The following is a 21,737-nucleotide window of genomic DNA, read 5'->3' on the forward strand; positions in this document are numbered from 1 at the left end:
CTTGACAAGGACATTTTAAAAACAATACACAACATTAGGTTAACTGCATAAGAAGGCTGTGTGGTCCAGTCCAGTTAAAGAAAAGGGCTTGTAACCAGGAGGTCCCCGGTTCAAATCCCAGCTCAGCCACTGACTCATTGTGTGACCCTGAGCAAGTCGCTTGTGCTCCGTCTTTCGGGTGAGACATAGCTGTAAGTCAATCTGCAGCTGATGCATAGTTCACACACCCTAGTCTCTGTAAGTCGCCTTGGATAAAGGTGTCTGCTAAATAAACAAATAATAATAATAATCTGAAATTGTACCAAGGGAGAGTCAGGGCCTTATCTTGTATTGTACAAACTTTGGATTTGTTAATATCATAGGAGGCTGTATGGTCCAGTGGTTAAAGAAAAAGGCTTGTAACCAGGAGGTCCCTGGTTTAAATCCTGGCTCACTTACTGACTCAGAGCAAGTCACTTAACCTCCTTGTGCTCCGTCATTGTAAGTGACTGCAGCTGATGCACAGTTCACACACCCTAGTCTCTGTATGTCGCCTTGGATAAAGGCGTTTGCTAAATAAACAAATAATAATAATAATATGAACAAATGTATTCTTCTTGTTGTTTTTATTCCATATGTATCATTTTTTCTATAACCAAACTAAGAGCAAATATGGTATTTCTTACATATACTGGAGATTATAGGGGGGCAGGTAATGGTTACACTTGGTTTTAGACATAATAGGATGATAGGAAACAATAAATTATACAAAGGGAATCTAAACAACAAGAATAAGAAAAGATAACTGATATTTTCTATCCACACCAAATCACACTTCAAAGCATTAATGAAAACACAACACTGCAACCCACTTACTGACCCACTGTCAAGCCAATAGCTTCTTTTCACCCCCACCAAAGCTACCAAGATACCAAACCCTGGAGGCAAGAACCCAGCCTTGCAGCGAGACAGATTAAAACCACTGGCGCATGCACTCCAAAAGGCATTGCATTTTCAGATGAGCAACAATGGACCCTACTCAATGACCTGCTTAACACTAGTTGTGGATTAGTATGCAATTTATTTCACTTCCCCACACTGCATTTTTCCTTCTGCGTATTCTGTGTATATAAAATACTTCTCAACTATCGCTTTTGTTAAAAATAGCAACAAGGTTAAGAATTTGTCCTTCAATATGCTTCACGTAGAGATAGGGAAGATGGTTCCAAGTGAGGTTAAGCTTGTGTATCAACAACCTAAGCAAACAAATTGGTCTACAAGGCTGCATTCTGAGTAGTGTACAGAAGACAAGGCTATGGAGAAATGTATTAAACAGCCACTAAAGAGTTATATTTTAGGGTAAAACTGTGGGTCGAAAATTACTCCAGGGTAAGGTTGACATACCTGAATAGTAAGGTAAAGGACAGCCAATGGGAAGACTACCAACAGAAAAGTTGGTGTGACGACAGTAATGATCAGCACGGTTCCCACCACATCCAACATACAATTCAACCAGGTCCGGAGGTAGTAATGGAAACGCTCATCGATTGTAAAGATATCCTGTAGGAAGCAATGTGTGTCATTAGTTCTTTCTAAGAAGGCACTTTTATCCTTTTTATGTACAATATAATCATTAGAATTATATAAACCCATCTATTTCTTTATAATAGGGTGTGACAGAGCCGGGAAGTCGGTCAGTCTGGAAGAAGGCGAGACTCCGTTGCAGGAACGTATTGACCCGGAATGGAAATGACATAGCAGCTGCAGATTGTAGAGACAGCTGCACTCGTTTACCAAGGGGTCATGCGTGATAGCATAAAAGGGGACGGAGAATCGCAATCTACTCCTTCGCTTAGTTAAAAGAACGAGAAACTGGACCAGGAGAAACCCATAAAAGAGAGAAAAAGTATTTGTGAGTGTTTTTGTTTGTTTGTCGCTGTTAGTAATTGTCTTTTGTTTTGTGAATCAGCTGTCGCCTTGGTCACTTTGTAATTGTTATCACCCACCACGAGCACTACTGCACGCACCTGGACTGGTGTTCGTGTACTGTATTATTGTGGGGCAGATAACATGTGTTTATTGTTTGGACTGCACTCCATTTATTATTGTTACCTCTGTGCATTACACATTGGTGTGTATTGCCGGAGATTTATTGTTTGGTCGCCAGACCGGGAGTTACAAATAAAAGACCCCTTTTCCAAAACGGATTAGTTTCCTGGCTTGTGATTATTTCTGCACTGCATCACCTCTGCGCCTGTTTCCAATCAGCAGCCACTTTGCCACATAGGGCCAGTAGTGCTAGAGGTTTATTTACACACTGCAAACAGCAGATGTAATGTTCCAGGTTGTGGTCTCTATGACAGTGCAGTTTCCACAGACTGGATTGCGCCTCGGGAATACATAGGCTCAATAACACTGCTAATACTGCAAGGTCAATATGCTCTTTCTGTTCTCGAAAGCTTATACCTTTTACCATAATTTACCTAACAAACTAGCAGTCTTTTACACAATTTAGACTTAGAGAAATTCATACATTCATTTTCTTTTCTAAAACATACAGTTAAGTAAAACTATATAAGTCTGGACACCTAAAAGATCAAAATAAAATGATAAGAGGTTTGGAAAAAAGGTTGTTAAGCTTCATAGTGTATCCAGATCATGCCACAATGAAAAAGCTCTAGTTGAAATTAATGTCTATGTGGGTAACAGAAAACCAGCAGTGTTGTTGCAGGAGGGATCATGATCTGGATACACTATAAAAATATAAAAACTATTGGGATTATGTTCATAAATGTAGTGCTGCGATATGTACAACACAAATACAGCAAAGGTACAGCAATGCATGTTCTGTACCTGTAACTCTTCAACAACTGACAATGGCGTAAAACATAAAGACATCAGAGAGAATCCGAGTATCTCCGCTACTAAACCTAGTCAGATTCATTACTCACATTTCACATGGATTCAAGTGACTCCAATCATTTTATGTTTGTGTCCTTCCTTTGATATGATGGTAATTCATGGAATGACAGCAAGTGTTTTCCCCTTTTACCTTAGTGAACCTGCTGATGACCTGACCCATAGGGGTTGTCTCGAAGAACAGAAGAGGAAGATGAAGAATGCTGTCCAGCATCTGGTGATGCAGAATTCGAGAGGCATGCAAAGTCCCTCTGGTCAAGACAAAAGCACCGCAACATACCAGCAAACCTATGAAAAAAGTCAAACAGCCAACATGTCACACTGAAGAACAAGAAAAAAACAACAATGACAATTCTAAAATTAATAAGAAATAACCTGTGTAATAGCTAACAATAATTCCATCGACATTACATATTGTGCTGTTCCATTCACTCAAATGTCATTTTGAAAGAGAAATTTTTATAGCCAACATGTAGTGGATTTTAATTGGAAAAGATTGTATCTGGTTATTACAGCTACACTAGAATAAAGTTCTCAGTCTGCGTGTCTTTGTTCAGGAAGTCTGTTTTACTACCTGAAAAGCATGTCAATCAGATGGTTGGTAATAGCAGGAATGAAAGTGTTAAAGGAGTTGGGACAATTCCATCTTCCAGGGAAAATGACCACGGAAGTGCGAACAGAACTAAAAGTATGGCTAGCAAACAGTGTAACAGTGTCCCATACATCTTGTTTTAAAATAAAAAAGATGTATTTCTTTCACAATGCACATTGAGATCTATGGAATTGCACACAAGGTAAGAATTATTTGGTAAGTACAAGCCCCTAAATGAAATGTCTGACTTGTTTATTTCTGGTTTGGTAGACTCCATTTACCCCCAGCTTATGATATACTCAAAAGTTAAAATAGGTTATCAAAATTAGACCAGCAGTTCTTTAGAAATAAATGAAACGCCTGATTACCTGCCCCACTATAATATAATATGAGGTAAGAAAATTGATCAAAACCTTGGGTGGCACTCCTATAAGGACCTGCAGTCAACTAGAAATACCTGAACACAAACTATGTAGTAAAAAGAAACAGCTCCCTCATAATGATTACAGAGATCACGAATAGAAAACATTGTAAAAATGTCATGGAAACAATTCACTCATTACATAAGTCCAAATGATTAGATGACACTTTCAAATCAATTTCTTAATAGATATATTTTTTTAATAAGACTGGATATAATAAATACCCCAAATTATAATTAGTATTGAGCTTTCTAACCAAGTTATCAATGTAATTATAATGGCCTAATTTCTCATGGAAACAGTCCATCAGTAGCGAGGCACATTTATGCCTGTAGATGAGCAGCAAAAAATTGACTTACAATTCTGAATGTTATTTTCAATGATCTTTTCAACTGTAAGGTAATTATGACTAATGGTTAAGGTTTTGTATTATACATTGGTTAATTATTACATTTTCCTTTTCTTCCTCGAACTTCCCTACCATTCAGCACTAACATACACTCTATCTACAGAGATGGAAATTACATCCCAAAAAAGATTAGTTCTAAATTCTATTGTGAAGCATCTCCTGCATTTTTCTCTCCTGTAAATGCTAAAACAAAACTTGGAGCCCTTTTTTGTGCAATATCCATTTCCTTTTTCACAAAGAAAATGTATAAAAACTGCCCCAATTGTGTTTTATATGGAGCAGGTGGTAAATGTATTGGTAGACTACTGCAGTTTTCAGATGCAATGTTTAGAAACCCTTTTATGGAACCCATCAGTTTTTTATTTGTCCAAATACTAGACTGCTAGTAAGGGCTAACACATAGGTTATTACAAGTCTCATTAATATCAGATAAACCCAGTGACATTTTTAAAATCTAATATGCACGAAAATGCTACAATGGTAAAATAACTTTAGATCTTCCTGTAACTTGCAGTTGTCTAGTTTTTCCAGTGATAATTACAAAAAATTATGTTCCAAATTGAAATTTACTGTATTTAATGCTTCTGTCTGCTATTTTAATAAACCAACTGTCATACTACTGCCAATATTATCTTCATTTATCCCACTATATATTTATGTTCTGTCATGTCTTTTGAAGCCTATCTGAAGTAATCCAAGATTAATGGCAGATTCTGATACAGTAGAACCTAAGAGTTACAAACACCTTGGGAATGGAGGTTGTTTGTAAGTCTGAAATGTGTGTAACTAAAAATGGTTTTAAAGGGTGCATAAGGACCTTTTGTATTGTGTTACATGTTCCCATGTGTTGCTACAACTGTTTAAGTAAGGTGTGTGTATTGTTTTACTGTTTTTTTTTTGTTTACATTTTGATCACTTTTTTAAACTTTTAAATTGCATTCCCTGCCACAAGATGGTTTCACATGTACCTGCATGGACCTCTCAGAACTACATTTCCCATCATCCTCCTGCTCACATATATAACTGAGATGGATTTACCAGTGAGCAGGTAATTCTGAGGTTCTACTGTAACTACATTAACCTTTTTTTCCCAAATCTATCCATATATATTATTTTATTAAAGCAAAAACTGTTACAGTAATCATTTTTCTGTGTTGCTTTTCTTTTAAAGTGCATGAAGATGGATACTGATATATGCCATGCGATTTGTCACAGTCTACTTTTCACATTTTTAGATACTACCCCTCCCCCCCAACAATAAAACACTTTATCGTTTAATTGTCCAATTTTTATCGCATTAGGTAATCAGCTATTTGTTAATAACTTACTTATTCTTTAGATTAATTTAAGTGCAGCCCTTATTTGGTAAGTCAGTTTGAGTAAATTACCTGTGTTATGTTCTTGTCCCTACTCATTTACAGTACATTTAATTACAAGCTATTCGTGCTAAATGCTGTATGCATACACTAACAAACTGATTACAAACACTCTATTTGAAAAGGTGATTGGCAATAGGTAGGGCATAGTTTTTGATAGTAGACTGTTACAACTGTCTTCATGATGTCCCAGACTATTCCCAAGATTTACACGTTTGTTTCCCCCCCCATACATTTTACCTTGCATGAGACCCATTAGTCCATAGATGGTGAGTCTTGAGTTCCTGAGATCCTTCCATTCAGCCAGATCCTGCACCTGTTTGGCCTCTGATGTCCAGGTGCTAAGCAGCCAGTTCTGTCCCACTGAAATGATATTCTGGCCTACATAGGCACCTATAGTGAGAAGAACCCACATCCACCCAAAGGATTGTAGGTATTTCTTGATAACAGATCCTTTAACCTGAAAAAAGGGTAAAGAAAATAAACTAGGGCTGTGCAACTCCTAGATTCTGATACTCTCAATAGTTTGATTTTGATACTCTGAATAATTCTGATAAACTGAAATCATTTCATGAGGTTCAGTTTTGAAATATGATCACGTTAGCAGACTTAGAACACACTGTATACACTGATAAAGCAGAGGTTATCAAACCTTTTTTTTTTGTTTGGGGGACCCCTTTTAAATACAATTTTGAATTGGGACCCCCAACTGAAAACTGTGGAAAAGGTAAATCACAAGCAAATAAAGTAACTGCAATGAATGTAAATGTGTGATACTGTCTGTAGGTATCACCACAACAGTGTAAGTCTAATTTATACATGCAGGTTTTATGCTATTATGTGCTCACGGCAGAATAATCCTTCATAATGAAAATACATAAAGGGGTCGCAAAAGTCAAGATGGGGAGAGCTTGGTAATTGGATATTCATTAATCCATGCATGCAGAAAGTACATTTGTATTACTTAAAATTATTCTGCAAGGAATGGATTTTCCATTGAAATGTGAGGTCTTTTTTTACGTCAGTATACAGTATTAATCTATTAATCTTATAAACTGGATTATAGGTCTGTTACATTTGTATTAAGACAGTGCTTTAGTAACTCATTGTGTAACATTGTGTTTTTGTAGCTTAACTCCTAACATGCAAGACAAGACCTTACTTCCACTAATGCTTTACAAAAACAAGACATATACAGGAGTATCAAAAGATATAACAGTTTTCAAAATACGCTACAACTAACAATTAAAAAAACACATGCTACAATGCTGATACTACTAAAGGTATTTTACTTCTATTCACTCATATATATGCCTCCATTACATTTTTGGAAGCTTCTGTCTATACAAAAGTCAAGATATGTTTGTGTATGCTTTAACGTGCTGAGAAGACGAGGGAAGGAGAATTTATTTTGCATACATTTCCAGTTGCAACTTTTTCCTTATTCATTACACGCTGGCCTTGCTTTTCTTCAGAGCGCCTGGAATAAAAAAATAAAAAATTAGAGAACAACTCAGAATAAATTTTAATGAAATAATAATTAGTATAAACGCTCAACTCTTTCTTTATTTTTAAACTGTTTTGGACAACCCAAAAGAAATACACAGTATCTTCAAATGTTGCTCAAATAGTTTATTATTATTATTATTATTATTATTATTATTATTATTATTATACATAACATACACCTGTAAACATGTAGCTTAAAATGTCATTTAAATGGGTTTTTATATTTCCTTTACTGCTATATGGCGATTTGTTTCATTCAGAGCATTTCTAGGTTATGTTGCTCCAATAATAAGTTATCATCATGTGTTTGTAAATATGCTTTTACCCCTTGCTTTGAGCTTCTCTGAGGATTCCTAAGTGCTGGGACAAACAGCCTGTTCATACCATTCAAATGATGCAGAGTCGAACGGTCCCCTTGTCACGTGATTTGAATGGAATAAGGAAGGCTGTTCAGTGCCAGGCTGCTACTCTAGACAAGCTCAAGGCCAGGTAAAGACAGATTTACAGATAAATGAGTAGAACTCAATATGGGAGCAACAGAACAACATAACCACTCAGAATTACTGTAAACACCATACATTAGTAATGGCAGTGTAAAATGTATTAAAAGGGTACTTACTTTTTAATTAGAGTTATTAGGATAGAAAAGTTACCATATCCTAGACCCAGGTCTGCATTATACAAATATACAACTGTAGTGTCTGTACAGTATAATACCTGTATAATAAATGGAAAATAACGAATCCATGTCTACTCTTAACTACCTGTCTGTTCAGACTTACCCTTTCGATATTTCTTTTAAGATTGTGCTGCTTTTCAGTTTTCCTGTATTTTCTATGAAGAAAAAAAATGCGTATGTTAGATATTTACAACACCCAGTCATACCATAATTCTTCAGAAGAATACATTAGTTAAGCAGTGAAGTCCTTTATATGCACTACATAACCTAAATTTAATACAAAACCCGTACAGGTCATGAAAAACATACCTTCAGCACTGGAGCGGCTGCCTTTAGTTTCTTGGCAATAAACTTGAAGGAATTCTGCAAACTTCTGCCTGTCAGACAGTAGTTTCTGATAGGATCCCATTTCAATTATCTTGCCATCTTCCATTACCACTATCATGTCAGCAAGAGGTAAAACTGCAGGGCTGTGGGTCACTAAAATGCATGTCTAAAAAACACAGAGGCTGTTTTCAGTGTGTGCTCAATCTGGTGCCTTACAGTGGTTAGAAAAACCTGCCAGGGAGTTTGGGAGTGGAAGTGTGCGGTAAATCTGCCTCAAGAATGATCCCTTGAGTCATCAGAAAAATGAGTACGCCTTACAGTATAGACCTTTAACAAACCAATTCAAAATACAGTCCAGTGATCCGTAACATGAGAAAGTAGATCATCGTGACTTGTCTCCACTAAACAAACATCTACAAATGTAAGCCTAACGTACACTGAGCCGCACCAACTATATGCTGCTGTTGCAAAGAAAGTTGACGTGTCAACATCGCAGCTGCCTTGCCTTGTGAGAAGAAATAAAAAACAGTGATTTGAAACATTTCTAGAACTGTTTCATGTGTGAGACCCTTTTTCTTAAACTGTCAAACTCTTTTAAAAACGCTTTGCCATTAGGACCATTTGTATGTTTCATTCACCATTTTTAAGGAGTCTTTTTTTATTTGTATCTTAGCAATAAGTGAAAAAGCATCACTGCAGGATTATTATTTTTTTACTAGGTTTTATACAGTATTTCAAGATCGTGTTTCCCCCACATACTTTGCTGTTCATGAGTCCAGTGGGTCCAATCACTCGGTCCAAAAGTTGTCTTCCAACGTGCACATCAACAGCTGACAAGGGATCATCCAGCAGGTAGATGTCAGCGCCACTGTAAACAGCCCTCGCCAGGCTCACTCTTTGCTTCTGCCCGCCGCTCAGATTCACTCCCTGTCACCACAGGCGGAAAAAGCACATGAGCTCCTATTTACAGCTAATCATATTACACACAGTGTTGTTGACATTACTGTAAAACAGGGGGTTTGCTAATAACTATACACAACTAACTAGCTGTGCTCTGTAGGTTAAGATTGTATTTCAGTCATCACATCCAGAGTACCAGGATGTGATGACTGAAAAACAATATGACACAAAGCAATGCATAAAACAAGCAGAATACATATGGTAACTCAGATATGTCCTACAAATACTAAGTTGCATTTTAAGTGTTTAATATCACCAAAAAATATCTATGATATAATTTTCTTCCATACTAACCCTCTCTCCAATTTCTGTTTGGTCCCCGTCTTGCAGAAGTTCAATGTCGGGCAGGAGACAGCATGCCTCCAACACCGCGTGGTACAGCTTCTCATTCATTTCTGAGCCAAAGAGAATATTTTCTTGTAAGGTGGCATTCTGAATCCAAGCCTGCTGGGAAACATATGCCACCGAACCCTGTACATTGAAAGCAAATCAGCTCATTAGTATCAACAAGCAACACAAAAATGTAAGACAACAAACAAATCATGGTATCTTCTTTGAAAATACAATCAAATTAATAGGTATGCCAAATATTTAATATTTTAATATTCTTAGTTAAAATAGAAAGGCATATATTACAGGTTTATAGGACGGCAAACGTCTGTATATGAGGGCATATCGCAGGGCTCAAAATTAATGGTGGCCATGCCGCAATTGTTGTGGGTGCCCTTCTCAATTGCCGCAATACCCATCAAAATGTATGTCTGTTCACAGCAATTATGGCCGCAGAGCCCTTTCCACTATAGCAACTAGAGACGCCTGTACACAGCAAATTAGGACGTGCTTGGATCCAAACAATAACATGATTACATGATTTATGTGGTTAAGTCATATCAGCGGGGGAAAGAAACACCTCAGAAAAGAGTCCTGAAAAAAATAGAAGGCCTTCCACAATCTACAAAAATGTTTTGCAAAACTTGATAACTTCTTCCAGTCAGTAGTTTAGTAATGTTTAATATATTGCCAGTAGGGAGGTGTAATTTCCCGGTCAGAGATCTTGTCACCTCTCTGTCGGCCATGCGTTAAATTGCTCGCTGTGCTGCCTCAGTGATGTTCCAGTGAAATTGTGGAGGTGGAGGTGCTTACTGTAAAAAAGAGTAGCCGATCCATAGGAGCAGGGGCGGAGGAGCTGGTTATTACAATACAGTTATCAAACAGGGAACCTTTTACACTTGCAGCGTACAATAAAGAGAGTAAACAAATGGACATACCTCTTTTTGGCATTTTACTTTATTGTACCTTTACATTATCTCTAGCTTTAAACATTAATGTATGTCTAAAGTCTTGATTGATGCTTGTGTTTTTATCAGGATAGGAACAAATACAAAACTTTATAATGGTACGGTAATCTTGCTCTTTGTGAATCCGGCTTTAGGGTCGCTGCTGTTAGAATTAATTTTGCTTTTAATCAAAACACAGTTGGCACAGAAGCAAGTAGCCACACAGGTTAGTTCCTACAATTACAAAATGTACAGAGGCAGCTTTTGCCAAAATAAAAACATAATTTTCTGAACAAATAAATAGTTAATATTAAGTTATACTGCGTTGTTTCTTTCTGTAGCCAATAATTAGTTTTATATATGAATCCTTTGCAAAATTATACATCCTACACTTGGGCCTTGACATAGGTTTAGTGGTCTTGGTACCCTGAACAAATGTATTGAACTGATGGAACTTTTGGACTTGTCTTTTTTTCTTTGCCAATTTAGAGCCCTGATATTGGCATAAGTAGAAGTGGACTAACCCAGGCTTACTCATTTGCATGTGTTATTGTAACCGGCACACACAGAAGCTTACAGCCTACAGCCTTTAACTGTATACTGTAATATACAGGAATGTACAGTAAATATCAGGTATGGAGATCAAAGGTCTGGCTAGTGCAGTGTTTTTATGACAATATTGCACGGCTGGTTGCCAGGTAGCCGTTCGAATAACAAGTGCTCAAAAATTCAGTTTGGATAATCAGAAGAACTGTATAAAGTGTCTACATCAAGATTGTTAAGAAAACATGATCCTATATCAATTATGACATAAACCAAATACAGAAGGTTGGAATGGGTCAAGATTATTAGAAAATGTTGCTGAATTGTAGAGAATTATAGTGAAATGCACGGCCTAGTACTAAAGCTGACCTTTCTCTGGACGAGGCCTTCAACCTTTTCCATCTCCCCAAGGATAGAAGACAGAAGGGATGATTTTCCAGCACCAACCTGGCCCACCACTGCAACCAGAGATCCATCTGGTATTTTCATATTCAGACTAAAAAAAAGAAAGTACTCACTACTTATTGTGGGTGTTTCAGGTTGATATTTTAATTATTCTAAATATGTGGACATTTTAAATTACTGCATACTAATGGTTTAAATGACATTTTTGTACCACTGATGTTACTGACATTATTGCTGGTGTCACTTTTACTCCCACTTACTCTCTTAAAGCTGGACGTCCAGTCTTATCCCAACGAAAGGAAGCTCCAGTGAATCCTACAGCATGGCCTATAGGAAAAAAAAAACATTAATATAACCTCTGTCATAAAAATGGCAGCATTATAATTACAATATACAATAATCCATCAGTAAGACGTTTGTTTATTATTCAACAGAGAAGATTAGTTCAGAGACTGTAGATCCCACCAAAGTTTTCGTACACTGTGTTGTATGAACTCAGGTCAGTGTGTTGATATGTAAATAAATCCTGTACGCCTGCGGAGTGTATCAACTTCAACCTCTCGATCTCCTGCCCGTCACTCAGCAGCGAATGCACACGCCGAAATGGCAGATGGCTACTTTGTCACAAGCATTAATACCCTGTATCTTTCTAAAAAAGGCATTTAGGGGAGCTCCTTAATAAAAACTGTAATTATTAACAATATATTATATAACAATAATTGTGTGAATATATTAATTGTTACAGCTGTGTATAATGGTATTTAAAACAGGATTCATTTATCAGACTTTTTACATATCCGCCCTTGCTCTGGTCCCACCACAGTTGGAATACGCGACAGACTACTCTGTTCATAATAGTGCTGAGACTAACATGGTATTTTCATGTTCGGATATCTGTTCAAAATTCAAACAAGTATTAGAATATCCGTTCATTTGAAAAAAGTAATCAAAGCTCTATTGACTTTACCGCACTGAATTAACTACAAAGCAAAATATGCCATACAGTAGTTATACATTATAAAAGTGTGCATGTCAGGAAAAAACAGTACAGACACAATAAACAAAGTCGCCAAAGACACACTTCCATGAAGTAATAGCATTACAGATTGGTTTTCATCTGAAGCATATTTAAATTATTATTTTTTTTTTACATACAAATTAACTGTAAACCTGCTCTCAAAATGCATTAAAGTAAGAATCAGAAAATTATTCTTCTACAAATTCCTACCTACCTCCAAGGTATTCAGTCTGAACATCTCGCAGTTTAAGTTCTTCTCCACTGAGGAAGTTCTCCAGTCGACTGAGAGACACCTTTGTCTAAGAGATTACATAAATACAGTATTTAATCATAAATACAGTATTTAATTTATACCCATGTTGAATTTTTAAACAGCATAAAACAATTTTACTGTAATAAAATGCAAGGTTGTATCCAACTACACTCACTCCCAGATGAATAATTTAGCTCTGTATACACAAATCAGAGTGCTCTACACAAACTGAATAACCCACTAGTCTCCAGTTATTTACTGTGAAGACAGTTCCCCATGAATATGGATATGTTTGTACCTGAACAACTGAAGAAATTACAGTTGGCAGGTCAAATAGTGGCAATCTCAAAATATTAAACAAGGAGATTGATGTAAAAACTTTGGATGCAGTTAAAACATTCCCATCATCTGCCAATACAAAGACTCCAAACGTTGCCAAGGAAACCTGCAAAGAAAGAGTAAATGGAATAAATAACAAGACAGTATACCCACAGTTAGGTACATTAACTATCACTTACTGTGTTCTAGTCTTATATTAACTGCACTGGTTGACACACAATTAATAAATATAGGCTGTTTTACATTCCCCTCATCTTTCAAACAGTGTACATCAGGCTACTGTATACAGTTAAAAATAAACAGTGTTCTGAAAGCTTGAAAAATCAAGCTGTCATTTACATTTGTTAAAATAAAACAGGTACACAATACTTCAATTTGAAAAAATACATTAAGATTAAAAAATGAAGCACAGCTTTAAAATGTTCCCTACCAAAAAAGGGACACAGGTCAACATCAGCATGGAAAACGCAGTCAAATATCCTGAAGATTTCAGCACCTCCATTTCGCTTTCTCGAATGTCCACTACCTTCTGAAGAAATGATGGCTCCCATGCATACAGCTTCAGAATCTAAACAAACAACAGCATCCAGATGGAAACTTACATCTTTTGAATTTTATTATACCAGTATCTTTTTTATTTCCAACTTGCTGCAGAGAAAACATGGTGGAAATAAGTTAAACATTGTTAGAAATAAACAGATTAGCTCAATGTATTGCTAATAAAAAACATCAGCATGGGAAGTACATCAAGACAGATTTTTGAATTACCATTTTTAGCAAGTGAACGGGTATAAGCCAGCATAGCTCCAGTATTTTACTATTAATAATGGTGCCAGTTAGATGATCTAATCAACAAATGACATAAAACACCAAACATATCAGATTATATTTCAGAAGTTAAACAAAATAACTATTCAAATATGTTTGTGTTACTGTACCTTAATTCCATGCAAAATTTCATTTAGCAGTTTAACCCGTCGATCCTTGGTCTTCATTTGACTTTTCTGTTGTTGAGAGAGTAAGTACAGTATGAATAAATCATAAAATACATGTTTTCCAAACGAGAATACAGTTATGTTGGATCTGAATGGTTCATCATGTATTCTGATATCTACAGCTATTGCCTAACCCAAGAACCGAAGGTGAGGGTTAATGCTAATATTAAGTTCTTATTTTCCTTATTTGTCCTTATTTTTAACAATGAAAAAACATGCCTGTTTGTATGCCAACATTAAAACATTGTTCATTTTTTCTTGTTCAAAGACCATTTTATTTCAAACTCACAATGAAACCAATCAAAAAATGGGGGTTCGCCAAACATTATTTTTTTTTTGTAATTTAAAAATAATTTAAATTACAATATAATACAGAATTTCAGTAAGTGTGAGGCCATGTAACTTATAAATGTGTATTAACATCCTTTCATGCATTGTAAAGGATCCATGTTGGTAACAAACCCTGTACACGGTATGTTATGTTCTTTCTTACACTTACCTTCAGCTGTTTCATTCTGGAAGCCACCACTGCATTCAACGGTATGACAAGCACTAGAACCGCAATGCCAGCCAGCACTGAGGGGCCCAGATCTTGCCACAGGAAGAAGACTGCCAACAGGATCTGGAATGGTGCTGACCAAAGCAGGTTCAGGTTCACAGCCAGATCCATCAGCTGCTGGGCGTCCGCCGATATTAAATTTACAACTTCACCAGTCGTGAACTGCCTTCGAGAGCAGTTTGCCAGGTTTAAGGCCTAAAACAAGCAATATTTTCATTTAATTTCATTACAATGACAAACAAATAATAGTCTATTTTGAATTAGCTAATTAAGAGAAAACAAAAATTAAACTTGTTTTTAAAAAATTCTGAACTCACACAATTTAAAACAGGCTCTTTCATTTGTTGTCAATGACGCTGCATTAGAGGAGTTATGGATACAAATGCCATTTTAGTAAGTATTTGTCCCTGTCACTTATATTTTCATGATGTTTGAAATCATGGAGTCCTGTTGCTCGAATATTGAGTTTAACTACTACTTTAGTTATCATATAATGTACAATGAACATATTTAAGACTGACCCTACAGTATGGAGTTACAATTATGAAATTTGTTAGGCCTGTCACGACCTATAAATATGTCTATGGCACAAGCTCTTTTCTGCTTGTCTTAATCAAGGTTGGCATGGACCTGCCCGCTAGCACCTCAGTCCTACATACTGAGCAATGTTCAAAGGACAATACTGTAAAGTACAGTATAGTACTGTTTTTAAAATCATTAATGATATCAAAACAATAAACCAAGATATGCAAAGCAGTTGGTAATAATGCATCCCCCCTTTAAGTTAGAAAAATCAGGAATGAAGGATATTTTCCAGTTCCCTTAACCACATGTATTAAATCCTGTGCAAAGGGTATTTAAGGGGAAGCGGTTTAATGTACGTCTGTCACGCTTCCACATTTTCCATATATCTGAAGAACTGTTTGTCCAATTGTCATGAAACTTGATATGAACATTGTTTAGCATACATTAGTATAAGATTCTGGGGATATAGGAATGTGTCTGTCGGTCCATTCATCCATCTCTCAATATCTCACATTTTTGCATATAGCTGGAGAATCGTTTATAAAGTTGTGACAATGCTAGACACCCCATATTCAAAAAATCCATGTTGTGCATCTCACTGCAAACTAAACGGGTACCTTTTTGGCAGTACATTCAAAACCATTCTGTTTGCTTGTGTGTCTATTTTTTCTTTACTGTTTCATTCTGAACACCATCAAAATTGCCATATTTATGTACACTACCGGTCAAAAGTTTTAGAACACCCCCATTTTTCCAGTTTTTATTGAAATTTAAGCAGTTCAAGTCCAGTGAATAACCTGAAATGGTACAAAGGTAAGCGGTAAACTGCCAGAGGTTAAAAAAAAAAGTTTAGGTTACCAAAAACTGAAAAATAATGTACATTTCAGAGTTATACAAAAAGGCCTTTTTCAGGGAACAAGTAATGGGTTAACAACTTACAGCTGTTCTGCAGCAATGGAAGTAAATTAAGCCTTGAAAGTTGATGCTAACAATTCCTACAGGTGTCCCAACTTTTGTTGATTACTTACAAACCCTCTGTCTGTATAAAAGCAGTGTTGGAACAGACTGTTACTACACCCTCTTAAGCATTATTTGGACAGTATTGTACTGCAGGAAGTAGTATATTGCTCTCATAATGGCGAGAAAAAGGCAATTAACAAAGGAAGACAGACAGACCATTATAACCCTTAAAAGTGTAGGTCTTTCCTTTAGAGAAATTGCAAAGAAAGCCAAGGTGTCAGTGAGTACAGTTTCCAACACCATCAAAAGGCACTTGGAAACTGGAGGAAACTCTGACAGGAAGAGGTCTGGCAGACCCAAAGCCACAACAGAATCAGAAGACAAGTTTCTGAGAGTCAACAGCTTGTGTGATAGGCGGCTCACAGGACAACAGCTTCAAGCACAGCTTAACACTGGTAGAAGTAAGCAAGTCTCAGTTTCAACTGTGAAGAGAAGACTTCGAGCTGCAGGTTTGACAGGTCGAGTGGCAGTAAGAAAGCCATTGCTAAGATGGCAAAATAAGAAAAAGAGGCTTGCCTGGGCCATGAAGCACCGCCAGTGGACTACTGAAGACTGGAAGAAGGTCTTATGGACCGATGAATCAAAATTTGAAATCTTCGGTTCATCACGCAGGGTTTTTGTACGCCGTCAAGTAGGCGAAAGGATGGTTCCTCGGTGTGTGACACCAACTGTCAAACATGGAGGAGGAAGCGTGATGGTCTGGGGCTCTTTTGCTGGATCCAGAGGCGGCGACTTGCACAGAGTGAGTTGCACCCTGAACCAAAACTGCTACCACAGCATTTTGCAGCGCCATGCAATACCCTCTGGTATACGCCTAGTTGGTCAGGGGTTCATCCTACAGCACGATAATGACCCAAAACATACCTCCAGGCTATGTCAGAACTACCTTAGAAGAAAAGAACAAGACGGTAGGCTTCAAATCATGGAATAGCCAGCACAGTCTCCAGACTTAAACCCCATCGAGCTGGTTTGGGATGAACTGGACAGAAGGGTGAAAGCAAAGCAACCTACAATTTGTGGGAACTTCTGCAACAGTGTTGGGAAGAACTTTCTGAACAATATTTGATTTCCATTGTTGAAAGAGTGCCACGAGTGTGTTCGGCTGTTATATCTGCAAAAGGTGGCTACTTTGATGAGTCAAAAATTTAGATTAAATTTTGTTAAACAAAACGATTCCATGATTTCTTTTTTATCTCCAATTGTTTACTTGTTCTATGCTTTAATTTCAGAGTACATTGAGACATTAAACTGCGTAAATTTCAATAAAAATTGGAAAAATGGAGGTGTTCTAAAACTTTTGACTGGTAGTGTATATACACACATTCTATTTTAGATGCCGTCCGATTTATGCTACACGACCGGTGGAAAGCGTCCAAATTTTTCATATCCAGGCTTTGATTGTGATAAACAAATTTGCTATCAGCACAGGAAGTTGTGCTAGAAGGTAAACACAATGCTCTTTATCTAATGAATTATTAAGGCAAAAGTCAGTCAAATTGACAGTACTGAAACTATATACAGGGGTGGGCAACTCCGGTCCTGGAGAGCCATTCTACAACAGGTTTAACAGGTATAATGACATTGTTAACAGCTTGAGGTCACTCCAAACAAAGTTTGAGCAAAGACCTGGGGTCGTATTACAGAACGATTTCCTTTGTGGCTAGGACAGGATCTTTCCTAAATTGGTATTACAAAAGCATTTCCCTTAGTCAGCAGTGTCTACAATTTCCTAAGTGTCTCATCCTATCCAAACATTAGTTAGAAATCCTATGTAATGCCAATCTTATCCGTAAACAACTGACTGAGTCTGAATAGAGCAGGTTACAGCTCGAGCTTCAGGTACCTGTCACCAGAATATACCTGTTTTTAAGCTATGGCATCTAAACTCGATTCAGTTGCGGCAAAGAAGCGCAGGGCTCTAAATTTTACTCGGGAAGAGAATAACGTTTTGATCTCAGAAAAAAATCTACAATAAAATCTAGTTAACAATAAATAAATACCGGTATAAAAAAAAAAAATGTAGCAATACTTATTCAATTTCAGTGATAAACACAATTTGATTTTAATTAGGAATGCCTACACACAACAATCTCGCAGGCTAAAGTAAAGCTAAACATAAGAGAAGTACAGTGATGTTCGTGCCTCTAGTGTGAAAGAAAGTGTGTAATATTAAAGAGACCAAACTTACATTAAAGAGACCAAACTTGTATTTTTTGAGTTACATTACATATATGAGCCACTGGTTATAGTTCAATGGAGCGTCTCGCTGTGTAATATAATAACACGAAAGAATCAACACAGAATACCTCATATCTTATTACTTACTAAAGGTTCAAATATCAATTATCATAATCACTGACACTAACTTGTGAGCACAAACTCCAACTCCATGCTGACCCGTACATAACACTTCTCTCAAGGAAGGTGGGGCTAGATCTAGACGTTACACGTAGCTTACTGTTATAGGTGCACATCCCAAAATAACGGATCATTATGGTTCACTGTAGAATATTCTGTATATAATACGACCTAAATGCCCATATTTGAATTCACATGAAATCTGTGAATTTTGCTACAGGCTGTAGCATATTTAGTAGATAATGCGATAACATTCAATTTCTTGTTTGGTCTCGAGGAAAGTCAACAAGTTGGATGTTAATCATCTCTTACATCCACCTCCCTTAACTTAGTCAAGTGAATTATAAAGTGCAGAAATCTAGTTTGCTGCACACCCCACTGCACCCAGGCACAGCGTTTAATGAAGTTGGTTAAAAACAAATTAGAAGTTACCAATGCAGCATTGCTAAATGTAAACTTACTTAGGAGCGTATCAATATTTTTTTAATGCTTTTGACTGTTGATATGCAATGCCCCACACAAAAGAGGTCATATTGTTGTGTGATGCCTCAGGACTAGAAATATTCTCACCTTCTTGTACACCACCCCAGTCACAGCAGTTTTGATCTTAGCTGCAGTCAGCATGTTGAAGCGTTGGTAAATCTGGAGGACGATGGTGTGAGAGGCAGCAGCCACAAGAAGGGCAATTGCATAGGTAGAACCATTCCAATCGAACATGGGCTGATTGTCACAGAAAGCAATGATGAGCCTTAAAAGATGGACACGAGGAAACAAACTAGTTAGTGGTTTCTGCATACATCTGTCTTATAATTTACTTAGCACTGTTAATCTACAATTCTACACTAAATGGGTATACACCACAATTAAATATTCATACATTTTAACTAGCAGTTTACGGTACTTTATTTTATAATCATTTAAACATTTGTGTACATCCCAAAAAAAACAAAAACAATATATATATATATATATATATATATATATATATATATATATATATATACATTTGCATTGAATGAAATATCACCTACTTGAGTATCTGAGGGCTGATAAAAGCCAAAGAATCTGCCAACACTTTCAGAAGTGCAATCTGAACAAGAAGCCTTCTGAATGTCTGCCATAAAGCACGAAGCAAAGAGGGCTTATGGTTTTTTCCTTTTCCCAAAAGGCTTTCCTCATCTTCTCTTGGTACCTGGTTTAATAAATGTTACACAACTATTCAGCTTTTTACTGCTTTGTTTTGCCCCACAAGCACTCAATAACCCTTTCTTACTTGAAAATGTCAGAATTTCAGACTAAGAATCAAATGAAAACATGTAAGCTACATACATATGTCCCAACTGCTGTAAATGCAAAATAAAATCACCAAAACGTAGATCGCCTACAGGCTATCAGCAGTATGTACATGTAAAAATGTGTGACATACATATGTACTGATGGGACAGGCATATATTCTCAGATGCTGTTACTCTCGATACTGTGTGTTAATAATCTGCTTGTTGTTCATGGCTTTCCAGAGTAATCAAGAGCTCATGGGTATACCAGGAGAACGTGCCCCACTGTGACGGTGTCAAATCCAGGCAGACAGGTCCTAATGAAGTGGCCAGGCAGTGTATGTGCACACCCACTGCTCCTACTTGGAACTTAGTTGTTTCTTGATAGTTGTACAGTGTTAGAGGACAACTTTACTTACTTTAAATTAACTATGTGTCTCAGTAGGTAAAAATGAATAGCATGATTGCAATTACCTCAGTTGGCCCAATAATTTCTTTCCTCCACTGTTTCTCAAAGCTGGGGCATACAGTGTAAGATGAGTCATCATCGCTTAATTCAAAGAGGTCTTCTCTCTGCAAGGGTCTCTTATAACCTAAAGTTATAACACTGCAAGGAAAATTCAACACAATTGTATTATATTCTGAGAGGGCTCAGCAAATGCAAGCCAACACTTGTACTGAGAAGATTAAGGTTATCTTTTCAGGTGTGTAGTAAGGATAGAAATAATATTAATATTTCAGTCTGAGCCATGCCAGGCTCTCCTGTGAGCTTAATTACACATACTGTAGCTCAGATTGTTACCTATATAAATGTGTTCTTTCTGATGAAAAGAACAACCTTACTTGTCATGTTGTAAAAGGCTTTTTAAAGAACACACTACAGATTTGAAATTTTTCAATGTATTATAAAATAATACAAAAATGAATGCTGATTGGATTGGATTGGAGTGGAGATCCTTACCTGTTGAACCACCAGTATGTCACCCTGCTGAAAAAAGAAACTTTCCTTTCAGGGTTGAGGTTCTAGAAGAACAATGAGGAAAAAAACCAAACACAACATTCAGCCAAAATTCAGGAGATCTTTCCTGATCTACCCATAGTTAACTTCAGTACTTACAGTACACAGGTATTCACCATATCCAAAAGCAAATACTAATTAAATTATAAATAAAGCTTCTAAGCTTCTGTTTACAGCGAGTTGTACAAATGAGCCTCCTATGCAGCCTGGCACAGTTAACAAGTAGGAAAGTCTGCAAGACCTACAAGGTACTTTCACTTCAATCTGTCAGATCTGTGGCCTTGCCTATTGAGACTGAATCTGACTTCCAACTAGAAGACTCATTTTTTATATATGATATTGTAGAATTCCATTTGTTTAACAAATCATTCATGTGAATGACAGTGCATTTAAACAAAGTTGCCAATAGCAATTATACATATTAAATATAATTGTAAAATTCGGCATGGTTGACAACCTTATATTGCATAGATTGTACTGTATCGTACCCACTCGCACTGCTATTGACTAATACTGTATCTCCAATGCATGCTCCATTGACACAATCCCCCGTGTTCGTAAAACTGCCAATCCTTACCCTGCATGACTCTCGCTTTATCACCTTGGCGATTGTAATCTCCACCATGTGTAACTGCGTTAACATTTCATTTAGATTAATGCATTACATAAGCCTTTTTCAATACTACCCTGTGAATCTGAAATACTGATCAGTAGTTTAAGGAAATTCATTATTAAACATCTAATTTAGAAGTTACCCTAACCACTTCAATAATAATAATAATAATAATAATAATAATAATAATAAACACGCCTGATTCACCTTCCTTACCTTGTTTCCAATACACTGTTTCTCGTGCGAGCCATTTCTAAACAAAGATGATTTCGCCAGCTTGGTTGCGTTACAACAATACGATTAGTAAATAATGACAGGACTATACGACTTCCTCGTCAGTCCTTGACTCTACAATACGAAAATCGCTT

General features: G+C 36.7%; 1 protein-coding gene across 1 annotated transcript in view; it reads right to left on the reverse strand.

The window, feature by feature from the left end:
• Nucleotides 1–21,669, reverse strand: part of LOC117407203 (multidrug resistance-associated protein 1-like) — a gene marked incomplete at its 5' end in the record, with an annotated part of 34,218 nt that extends 12,549 nt beyond the window's left edge. Inside the window, 20 exons of the mRNA XM_059028667.1 lie at nt 1,384–1,539; nt 3,032–3,186; nt 5,938–6,157; nt 7,117–7,177; nt 7,989–8,040; nt 8,195–8,378; nt 8,972–9,139; nt 9,467–9,643; nt 11,362–11,488; nt 11,658–11,724; nt 12,630–12,714; nt 12,967–13,113; nt 13,438–13,575; nt 13,946–14,011; nt 14,502–14,756; nt 19,035–19,212; nt 19,496–19,656; nt 20,213–20,345; nt 20,700–20,761; nt 21,586–21,669. Of these exons, the coding sequence (XP_058884650.1) occupies nt 1,384–1,539; nt 3,032–3,186; nt 5,938–6,157; nt 7,117–7,177; nt 7,989–8,040; nt 8,195–8,378; nt 8,972–9,139; nt 9,467–9,643; nt 11,362–11,488; nt 11,658–11,724; nt 12,630–12,714; nt 12,967–13,113; nt 13,438–13,575; nt 13,946–14,011; nt 14,502–14,756; nt 19,035–19,212; nt 19,496–19,656; nt 20,213–20,345; nt 20,700–20,761; nt 21,586–21,669 (2,676 nt within the window). The remainder of the gene's footprint in view (nt 1–1,383; nt 1,540–3,031; nt 3,187–5,937; nt 6,158–7,116; nt 7,178–7,988; nt 8,041–8,194; nt 8,379–8,971; nt 9,140–9,466; nt 9,644–11,361; nt 11,489–11,657; nt 11,725–12,629; nt 12,715–12,966; nt 13,114–13,437; nt 13,576–13,945; nt 14,012–14,501; nt 14,757–19,034; nt 19,213–19,495; nt 19,657–20,212; nt 20,346–20,699; nt 20,762–21,585) is intronic.
• Between the last annotated feature and the right edge of the window lie 68 nt (nt 21,670–21,737).

Source organism: Acipenser ruthenus, chromosome 8, assembly GCF_902713425.1.
Source record: "Acipenser ruthenus chromosome 8, fAciRut3.2 maternal haplotype, whole genome shotgun sequence".
Lineage (NCBI taxonomy): Eukaryota > Metazoa > Chordata > Actinopteri > Acipenseriformes > Acipenseridae > Acipenser > Acipenser ruthenus.